The 11,559-nt window shown below is 40.1% G+C and overlaps 1 protein-coding gene across 3 annotated transcripts; it reads left to right on the top strand.

Moving 5' to 3' along the window:
- The first annotated feature begins 692 nt into the window (after positions 1–692).
- Positions 693–7,492, top strand: LOC135257237 (kelch repeat and BTB domain-containing protein 11-like). Of its 3 annotated transcripts, XM_064339756.1 has the most exons (3): positions 693–1,205; positions 2,279–2,367; positions 2,461–7,492. In XM_064339756.1, the coding sequence occupies exon 3, from the start codon at positions 2,840–2,842 to the stop codon at positions 5,093–5,095; it is 2,256 nt and encodes a 751-aa protein (XP_064195826.1). In that variant the 5' UTR covers positions 693–1,205; positions 2,279–2,367; positions 2,461–2,839; the 3' UTR covers positions 5,096–7,492. The 3 variants fall into 3 exon arrangements, with proteins under 3 accessions (XP_064195826.1, XP_064195825.1, XP_064195824.1); XM_064339755.1 differs by having other exon boundaries at positions 2,279–7,492; XM_064339754.1 differs by lacking the exon at positions 2,279–2,367.
- Positions 7,493–11,559: the final 4,067 nt, after the last annotated feature.

Genomic DNA, 11,559 nt, shown 5'->3' on the forward strand with positions numbered 1-11,559 from the left:
ATGTCATTTGGTTGTAAGTCATTCTGAATGCGTTCAGCCCACGACTGACCCTTAAATTCTAAATCAAAGGTATTTTCAATGTGTTTCAAACATATTTCAAAAACTGACCTTGGTATTCAGTCATGTTTTGGTAGTACCATCATATTCACCCAATTTTGACTTGTTGAAAGACTTATCTTGTTCACCCAGGCAATAAATAATTGTCGCTTATAACAAGGTAGTTTGCACTCAATGATAAATGAATACATTTTTCAATCAATAAACTTAAAATGTTGTTCATTTTAGCTTTGACTGAAAATATTTTTTTATTTTAGAATTTATTCAGTTATAACCTGACTCTGAAATGCGGTTCTGCCGCATGGGGGTGAAACTGGAAATTCTAGCATTGCCATTACAAATACATATTTATATAGGCTATGTATAAATGTCACATGACGATGCTGGAAAAAACACACAATGAAACGGCTCAATAATTATAACTAACAACATAACTAATAAATGATATTAATTTAAGAAATGGATAAAAACGCTTGCTGTTTTGCCTCTGCTGGCAAATCATGTGAGACTGTAGCATCTCCAGGCACACTGCACCCGCATCGATGTGTAGGGTTAATAAAAGGGGGTGTGGTTTCGTCCGATAGCTGACCCAGCCCCTACTGTAAAACCAAAATATTGTCCGCGAATTGAGTTGTGGATTACAAATGATACGTTTCTCTTTAAACGTGGGGCATAACGTAACGTTTGAAGCCCATCCCTTGGTCGCCTCCTCTCTGACAGAAAAAAAACAGCCGCGATTACTACCAATGATTTACGGATCAAGCTGCCTGTTCCTCAGCGCGTCTTGGTGACCTGATGAGGATTGATTTACCGTGGAGTGGACCTGATATTGAACAATCGGAAACCGCAAACATACCTTTATACTTTGTTCAGAGATGCCAATGGAATAATAACAAAAGGCTGCACAATAAAGGCTTTTTTTTATCCCAATGAGCGGGTTAAATTTACAAGTAACAGGCTTCTTGGAGAAATTCAACGCAGGAAAACACCATCAGTACTGACTCCAGTAAATGTTTATTCTGGAAATAATTACATTTTGCTGGCTGCTGAACGGGAACTGGAACATCCTGCAAAACCTTACATAACTCAGCTTTGTGTGGGAGATCTTCAAGATGAGTTGATCATATTGGCTATCCTACAATTGACACGTACGTATGAAACCTGTAGTCGTCTGTTTTTATGTTAACATGGGCACTTCATAATATAGCATTGCGAACGTGTTTAGCGTCGTTTAGTCATTGTTGATACCAAAAAATCACTTAATCCACTTGGATATCGACAAACAAGCTACCATTTCTTGCTCTAATTGTGTAATATTTACCTTTGCTTTAATCAACACAACATGCTTTTTTGTTGTCTGATGCAACGAATGGGACTGGTTTTGTCTCAGACCAGTGACAGACACAGAAAAGCGGGAATTGGTATGCTCCACGATCCATCAAACAGAATTAATCCTTTTGACTCTCAGTGAGAAGATTCTCCAGACATGCGCATTGGGCCCCACTCTCAGTCACGTAATTAATGCAGTTAGCATACATTAACATATCAGCACATGGTTCGAGCATCGTCCCTACACAGGTGATGTAGGTTGGATTGACAATGGTTGCTCGATATTGCTTCAAATATTTTGTGTTTAAAGTTTAAACTAATTACCCATTGCTCATTATAGAACGTGTCTTTAATTATTATGCTATTTATTACATCGTCAATGATTTTTTTTTTTTAATTCAGATTTGTTTATAAAGCCAGCAGGCAAACACTAAAACTGATGCATTATAGTTTTGAATAATATGTTTATATGTTAAATGCGACATCCCAAAACAGGACACATTATAACGGGGCTCTATGTATGTAAATCTTAAGAACGTACATATATAAAGCATACATACAAACGTATAAATCTGACAACAGAAAATGGATTGTACAGACGCATATTTTGTTCAAAGGCTACTCTTCAACACTGGTATCCCCATGGTTCTGGTACACTAGAGTATGAGCGCCCCCTAGGTGTTTTTCTCACGTGCGGCCTTTTCATTATTTATCCAGCGACGCCCTCCTTACCGTTACTCAGTGGCAGTTTTTTTTTCTCTCTCCAGTAAACAGAAATTCAGCCATATTTACATGTGTGGTTACACTCAGTGATTAAAGACCGTTTCTTTTTGTAGCTAAAATCTGTTAACTGTTAACCTTTTATTTATTTATTTATTTATTTATTATACAGTGCTAGATACTATAATCTATCATGTGGGGAATCATTTTGACATATAGCCTGGTTACATCTGATTCTGAGGATCAAGCCGACTGGATTAAGTATCTTGATTTTCATAAATGAGCTTTAAAAATATCCTATGATTATACTTAGCATTTAATTCAGCTTATTGCATTTTCTTCCACCTTGAACAGATTACACGAAATCAGGACTTTCTGGATTCAGAGGACTCCTTTGTGGGAAGAAACGGACGGATGTGTCCTGACTCCCGAAAGCATCCGAATGCAATAAGGGTGTGCTTCCCTCGCCGCCAAAAAAGACCGAATTTAACCAACAGTAGTTACCTATTTTCTTGAGCTCTAATTTAACAGTTAGTGTTTTGGCCATCGATTACTTTCAGTAAGATACTTTCTGCGAGGCTGGCATGGAAATACGGTTGCAACATAAATAAACATATAGGCAAACAAACATCCCCACATTAATCCGTGGAATTTATTTCAAAATAAAGACAATGGACATAAAAAGCGAAACTTCGTAGCATATTATAAATATATTTTTTGAAAAATAATTCAAATGCAAAAAGACTGTACCACCCACACCCCAAATGTAACTGAGAACTTGGCTAAAATTATGAATGACAGAACGCACTGCATACCGGAGTTGACAGCTGAGGCGGACTTTGAATTCCCTGCTGCTTGCGCTGACTCCCCCCAAGTCTCTGACGGAAAGGATGGTTTGTGCAAAACTGCATTGCTGAAACGTACAGACACCGGAAATTCAGCAGAAAATCAGGATTGGTGTCTGGAAAATACTCGAGAGGGTAAACAGCAAGGGGGAGCGACAGACTCTGTGACGAAGGGGCACCACAACTATTTTGGCACTAATGACTATGCACAAAAAACGGGAGGAGGAGATACAGTAATCGTTAATGCAGATGACAAACATATAGCAACTGATAGATGGGTTCGTGAAAATGTCCAACAACCAAGCACTTTCCAGTTGCTTACGGTTGACCAGACGACAGCACAAAGCAAATCAATAAGCAAGAGGGTGACGAAGCAGATAAACGGTGCGCAGGAGAACGTTCCATGCAGTCTGGGTTCTTCTGTTTGCATTTCTGGCGAATCCAAAGAGGAAAGGCAATCGGAAAGCGCATTTTCCGTGTACAAAGAGATCCAAATAGTGAGAAGTCAGTGTCAGATTAATACTGCCTCTTCCGTGTTGGAGGAGGAGGGGACCGCTGCGCCTGTCACTTATTGTATCTCCACGGGACCGGAGCCAACACATGAGCTCGGTCATTTAGTCAGTGCGGGAAACACATCACATGAGAGGGAAGACGACACAAACACAGTACTGGGAAATTCGGGGCTGCACTGGATGCAAGAACGATGTGATAGTGGAAATGGACTGGGAGCCATATGTTCTTTAAAAGAGGATCCAGATTTAGTGATTGAAGTATCTGGAAAGAAAATCCAAGCGCACAAATCCGTTTTAGCTGATAAAAGTGACTATTTCAAGGCGCGGCAGTCTCGAGACATTCTAAAGGTTAAAGGGGTAAGTTACAGTACTTTAACTGTTCTGGTAGATTATATTTATTCGTCCCGAATGCAGGTGAACAAGCAGAATGTTGTAGAGGTCATCACCGGAGCTAAAATCTTGCAAATCCCGTCCGCTGTTCAAGCTGCAATGGATACAATGTCGGATCAGATCACAGCCGAAAACTGCTATGAGATTTTGACTATAGCTAAAAAGCAGAGGCTAAGTGAACTGAAAGAAACCGCGTACAAATGCATGAGCGACAACTTTTTACAGATATTAAAGGATCCTGCAGTGTACGGCCGTTTGACGGGAGCGGAGAGAGATCTAATTCTTAAAGGTAGAATGGAAGGCAAGAAGTCTTTGATGGTAGCGGAAATACACGACGCTAATGTCCGCGTCGGAAGCAGACCTCCCAGCCGAGACAGCAGTCGCCCTCAGAGTCCCTTATCATTCGCAACTATCGAAGAAAACCATATGATCTATTATTACAACGAGTCTAAAAAAGAATGGAAATCACTGACTCGGATGCCGGACGAGGTAAACACAAAGGGGTGTGGGATATGCACCATGTACAATTACCTATTCGTAGCAGGTGGAATAAAGGGATATGGAGACAAATGTAAGCTCTCGGACAAGGTATTCTGCTACAACCCTATCACGGACACCTGGAGCGAAATCCGGCCACTGAACCAACCACGGTCACAGCTGAAGCTGGTTTCCATGGAGGGTTATCTCTACGCGATTGGAGGGGAGTGCCTCTTCACCGTGGAGAAATATGACCCTAGGATGGACAGATGGACCACGGTGGCCCCTCTGCCTAAAGGGGCGTTCGCTGTTGCTCACGAAGCGACAATCTGCAATGGTGAACTATACGTGTCCGGAGGCTCTCTCTTTTATCGTCTACTCAAGTACGATCCAAAGAGGGACGAATGGCAAGAATGCCCTTATAACAACAGCAGGAAGAAATCCACCGACATGGTGGCGTTTAAAAATTTCATATACAGGTTTGACGTTAATCGTGAACAGGGTGTCAGTGTGTTTAAATATAATACCGTTGTAAAAATGTGGCACGACAGCGCGTCTCTGCAACAGACCAACCCATTGCCTTTTAGATGCGCCGTTATTGGCAACAACATTTACTGTGTGAACAAATCCCAGGTCCTTCAGTTCATTGTGGAAGAGGAAAACGCACGATTTGGACCAGAACCACTAAAAGCCCCATTCGAGGCAAAAGGCGTCCTCTTTCCCTTCGTGTTGAGCCTGCCCGAGAAGGCTGAGACGAGCGCATGAAGAAGTTTGGAGCTTGCAGTTTCTCCAAACATTCCAATCGAGTTTCGCGGAGACTGACAAATGAACGCGGACACTTGCTAAATAACTGGTGTAAGCTTTGCGTTATGGGCATACGTATTCCAGAGCTTTTAAGTGTCCTATTTCGACTGATTGAGCAAAAATGAAATGTTTTTCGTTGCATGGTTATAACAATTATCACGCAGGGCATACATTTAAAAGGACAACTGTGACATCATGTAACGATCATGACAAAAATGCAAGTCTTTATGCAAGAAGTTCGATTGAGAGTACGTGCAAGATGGAGTTTATTTTGTTTATGTTTAAGTCTTTTTATATGTGCTGTTGTATTGGATAGATCATACTTTCAAGAAAATGTGGTGGTTGGCAGCATCTTGAGGTTCCGAAGAACTGTCATGCAGTAATATGCGTAGGACTATGCTGCTTTGCAAAACCATAAAAGCTATGCAGAACCTCAGCACCACTTAGAAAATCAATATTCTAAATTTCTTATGGAAAAAACTGCATTCGTCAACATGCCGTCACTTATGGACCCAACCCCTTAATACCTCCTTAATACCAATATTAAGTGCTGTTCTATTGTTATTTCTCTGTTGTGAAACTGAAGGGTAACATCTTGAACTAATTTATTTAGTTTTTTTATTGACAGAATTTGTGGAACTGACTTCATTACTCGATACACACCATAAAACCCACATAATTGCTTTCTCATGCCTTTGAGACACACTTTGGCAAACAATCTGGAAAACAACCCTGACAGGTATACTACTTTCGGGTCTGATAAAACTTATTCCCAAAAAGTAACAACAGGCGTTGATCCCTGAAAAAAAGAGCTGTGAATGTACAGTGGGCTATTGGAAATCATCGTGGATGTGTTTCACGAGACGGCCATTTCTATTTTAGTTTACGGAAGGCCAAACAAAAATGCCTCGGGAGTCATCGATTAATGCCCAGAGCGGCCTTGCACCTGAGTCGGACCTTTCCGGAACCTGAGCCAGGAATTAACGCCTGGCTGTAAAATGTGCTGTACCTGCCCCTGACAGTGCCACACTTGAAGAAGGTCTTTTGACTGGTGAGGCGTGGCTCTGAGATCGGCATCATGCTACTCTGCATGCTTCGAGCATTTCTAGGCCGGGTTTCATCCTTGCTCAGGCTCTCTTTCACTGTTCCTCTGTAATTCTGACACACGCCCTTCCTCCAGGCTGTGGGGTGGATCTTGAGCAATAGGATTAATCGGCCCTTCATAATCACTGTGGAAACGACAGTCTCAACGGTTGCTGCCATTGTGTAACTTCCTATTTTTCAAAGACAGAAAGAGAAGGTGGTAATACGTGTTTGACATCGCCCTCTCCGCTGCAGTGCGCTTTCAGCCCTGCTGAGGGATCGGGGATGCAAAGTCATTCCTACATACAGCGTTTTTCCTCGTAGGGCGAATGTTAAATTCAGATAGATAAGAGTCTGTGAAAGCAGTCACTGTAAATTCAATTATGCACACCTCAGCCCCTTAGATCGCCCGTTACCATCTCCTCTTTGATTGGCTGCGTGCCTGTGTTTCGTCCTGCGTAGATGTGGCTCCACTCTGTGAGACCTTATGCCATTGTAGCAATGCCAGGGTGTAACGGACTCTGCAGCCTTCTACTGAGTGGCACAGTTTACTGAGGGGGGTAGAATTGTAACCCAGTAGCTCTTCAATACTGGGGGGGGGGGGGGGGATGGGGTTCAGTGTCAAAGTTAACAGCCTTCAAAAAGGTACTGCTGTGGGTTCTGAGGGGGACTGTTGTGGGACTTACCCCAGAAAAGGTATAGATTTTTGTTTTCATCTTTTTTTTTCTGAGCAGCAACATTTCTGAATTTGCTTTTATTTCAGTATCACCATGTTTAATCATTCTGCTTTTGTACACAAGCTGGGGTTGTACTTAGCGAGCAGGGTAGACTTAAGTACTCTCCTTTTATGTCTTTATTTTTTTTTTCTTTATGGCCATAAGTACCGTCACACGTTTGGTATTTTTTTTTTCTATGAAGTTGAGCCAATAGTGAATGTACAGCTGGGGAAAGTGTGTGTGATGCGTAATGTTCTGGTTTAAAAGAAGGGAATCACAGCTTTTCGGACTAGGCAAATGAGGACAGGTCATTTAACTGGATGTAATCCTGACTCATTAGACTGAGAAAGTGTTGGGTTTGGGAATTTGCTGACACGTACAGTAAATACATGGCTTAAAACTAAGTATCATACCGTATATCACTCTCTGTGCAGGTCAAGGCTATGTCAATAAATGTATTTAATAAGAGCTAACACACTGATATGAGGCTTTAAAACTGTTGAATGGTGTATTACTGTAAAAATGAAGTGCTGCAATAAAATGGTCATTAGAACCCAAACTGCTTCTGCTTGTCCGTTATGTACTCAGAAATGTGACCGCATGTATTCTAACCACTGAAAGCTGGACAAAATCACTTGCATAACTGATAGAATATTCCTTTGGTTTTTTTGGATTGTGTAAATCAACATGATTATTGGTTACTGTCACACACACACACACACACACACACACACACACACAGACGCACGCAAATACACACACACACCTTAACAGGAGGTTAAAAACATGGGATGAAAACATCTAAGGAGTATTACCATTAAACATAAAACTTGGTTTGCAAAAGAGAGGAACAGAGGTCACATTGTTGCCGAATATCCCTCATTTAGTCAAGTTAGAAGTTTTGATTTGACGTTCCCGGATGAATTGCCAATGGAGCTTTAATGCACTGGACATTTCTTTCTCTGCTGTATGCGTTGGTGTGAAGCCCTTCTTGGCTTTCCAAGCTAAACACCGAGTGCATTCTTTCACTATGGGCTCAGTGTGGTTTCAGGGAGTGGGTGGGAGTCAGCTTTGAAAATTCTCCATTATCAAGCAATCTTCTTGAGGATGGGCAAGTGTGTTTGGTCTGCACATCCTACAAAAAATGAGCTGCAGAGCACGGAAGATTCCGAAGTTTGCTTTGAAGCGGTTCTTTGTTTTTCAGTCAAAGGGCCAATTATTAACATATTATTAATCATTTTGAATTTTCATTGAACTTTATTTCATTGCATTTGCCAATGGACACAGCAGAAGTTCTGATCTTTGCATCTTTGCGTATGCACCTGATGAAGCAGATTTCCATTTTCATGAGGGGTTTCCTATGAAGAGATAGGGTTTATTTGTATGTATGTGCATAAATGCATATGCCCTCATTAACATGAGCAAGCTGTTTGAGTAAATACATGAGAAGGATAAGGAGGAAAGTTACATGTTTCAATATGCAACATACAGTAATGAAATGATATTTTAATTTGAACATACATATTAAAAAGAACTATCACCATGTTTACCCGACAGCCTAAAAATGATAATGAATTAATGATGAATTAATGAATTAAATAAGCGAAGACTTTTAAAAAGCTACGCAACCTCCTGCGATGTCTGTATTTTCTGCGAGAGGCACTGCATTCAGGAATCCGAATGGTTGACGATGATTTTATCTTCAAGGACATGTAATTTTATTACAAAGTAGTGATTTTACCTGTTTGACCAGACTATAAAACACCCCCAAGGCTTCTGTAAATCTGCAGATGAAGATGACGAAGAAGAAGAAGAAAAAAAGCTAAGGGTTGTTTTATAGCCTGGTAAAACAGGTTTGAAGCAAAGAACAAAGAGCGTAGCCCTTATCAACCAGTATTTTGGCAGGGACACATTAATCAAAGACTGTTACGCAAACCTGTCCACGTAAGTGCTTCTCAGAAATTGTGTTTTGTGAATCAAATGGTTATCTAAAAATGTTATGAGAAGTTTCCAGAGCCACTGCAATGAGCTCCTGGGGGCATGGCACTGATGTGAACACTGCATTAGTACATTATACAGTATGCATGTGCCTATGGCCCCAGAGCCAGTATTCTTTCACCTCAGATCTGAGCTTGTGACATAAATCTTGGCTACTGAGTATTCAGTATTATAGTGCATCAAGTTTTTTTTTTTTTTTGCCAGAATGTCTGAGGAAGCATCTTGCTTTCTCTGTATTCCTAGCAGGCAGATGGAGGTTCAGACCTGTGACATGTACAGTACTGTACTGTAACTGCAAGACATGGAATTTCACTCCTCCTTCAAGGTGCAAATTTCAGCATATACCGGTACATTCAGTAAGCAGTTCATAAACCTGAAATGAAATACAATAAAGAGCAACAACAAAAAAGAAAGCAGCACATTATGGTAAAATTGTATATATCGAGAAGCACAACATATTCTGCCCGGCAAAGCAATTCCATTGTAAGAGAGAAGAACAGAACTGTACCGAGCACATCCACTGCTCCATGACCTCACGCAGTGCGTATGTGTACTGTATGTATGCGTGAGCTGGGAGTGTGAAAAGCACCCCAGGAAAGCATTTGGCAGCCCCGTGTCACAAAACGCCATGAGCTCGAAATGATAAAAGAAGATGAGCAGGAAATGAAAGGATCGCAAAGACTATGGAAGGCAGCCAACAACCCTCCAACAGTTAAAAATAGCACATTGCCGAACAGAGCTGTGCTTCAACAAGGGAAAAATGTACTACAACTAACAATTTAATTGAGTTTTGTCAAATGTGTGAAACACTTCTTAGATACAGCCTCATTATCAAGCCACCTGCTGCTCAATTATTAACAATAATGACATATTTATTTATTGGAATAATCTTGTAATCATGTAAGCTCAATTATGTAATCATTACAAAATATGTTATTTCACCTCAGTTCACAGGAGGCGACCTTCTAGAATGCATTTTAGTTCTGTTGAAGAGTATTCAGAATTATAGTGTGTGCATTTTTGTGCCAGCAAGAGAATATGATTTGTCAGCTTGTGACAGTTTACTCTGAGGAACACAGCCCTGACATGGAGAAATGTTGTTCTTAGGATTTAGTGCCACCTACTGGTGGATTAGTGGTACAACAATTCTGGTCCATCACACTGAAAACACAGAACTGAATCTTGCAAAGTCAGATGTACAAAATTAATTTCCTGTCACCAAAACCAGAGTGCCCTACCGCAACACAGTGAACACTGAGAGGCAGTGTTTTTTAAAAAAATATCATGATCTTCCAATAAGTCTAAGATAAATTAACGAGATATAACTGTCTTTATTCAAATTAATGTCACCCAAGATATTATTATACTACAGTTATTATACTACAGAGAGAAAAGTCATACAAATTAAATAGATAGCTAAACAGAAACAGTTGAATAAAAATGAATTCACAAAACATAAACAATGGTAGTATAGAGATTAATCCCACTGTGGATGTACACTGGAATACTTAGTGAGTTCCATCATTTTTGGGGCAAAAACATTTTTTCTTGATTTGTATTTTTTCTCTGTATGCCAGAAGTTTAGATTTGTAATCAAACAATTCACATATGGTTAAAGTGCACATCCTCAGCTTTTTTTAAATATATTTTTATACCTCTTAGTTTCACCATGTAGAAATTACAGCATTTTTTTTTTATAGACAGTTCTCCCATTTTGGGCCATCATAATTGTAAGAGCCACAATGTGAGAATATAAGTTCATTTATATTTTATGCAAAATTCATAGTTAAATAGTTTATAAAATGCATAGTTTATCATTTCTATTCATTGCATAAGAAATATAATGTATAAAAACAAATTAATGTATATTGAATGTTGATTATTGATGTTCCCTTTAATATAGTGAGTGACATCATGCGTATAGGAGTCACGTGCAGGTCAGTCTGGCTGAGAGCTGCGCTCGGCACAGGAGCACATCGTTTTTCTACCGCGTGACACGATGTGATTCAAACTTTATAATACCAGTAAACTTCTTCAAACTAGATTACATCTCCTGTCATTGGCGTCAGACGAAAGTTACTGTGCCTGCAGCTCATTTGTGGCTTATGCTGAAATCCACTACAATAGTGTTTTGGACAAAATGGTATCAAGGGTGTTTCTGATTAGTCAGATATGTTCCATTGCTCCCTTAGTGCAGGTATACGAGAGCTTCCAGTATCTAGTTTTGATTCTAGCCTTTTGGTTGCCTTTGGAGTCTGTTATTTCTATTTGTCAACATGAGGACCAGAGCTGTGTCAATGAATGTCAAGGAAGCCACTATGAGCCTGAGAAATAAAAAATAACAGTCTGAGATATAGGCCAAACTTTAGGCGAACCGAAATCAACTGTTTAGATCATTAAGAAGAAAGACAGAAATCACAGAGCCTGGTAAACTAATTGTGGAGTACAGAGTCAAATTGAGAGAAAAAAAAAAATCTTTGTCCCAAACATTATGGAGCTCACTGTGGAGTCCACCTTGGACCTTCAATCCACGGAACACGGATCTTTGTTGTGCAACAAAACTGAGTACGGTTAGGTTGACTGAAATGAGGACCTTGTTAGGTTTAATACCCCCCTTGAGAAGGTTTA

The sequence above is a fragment of the Anguilla rostrata genome, chromosome 6 (assembly GCF_018555375.3).
Source record: "Anguilla rostrata isolate EN2019 chromosome 6, ASM1855537v3, whole genome shotgun sequence".
Classification (NCBI taxonomy): Eukaryota; Metazoa; Chordata; class Actinopteri; order Anguilliformes; family Anguillidae; genus Anguilla; species Anguilla rostrata.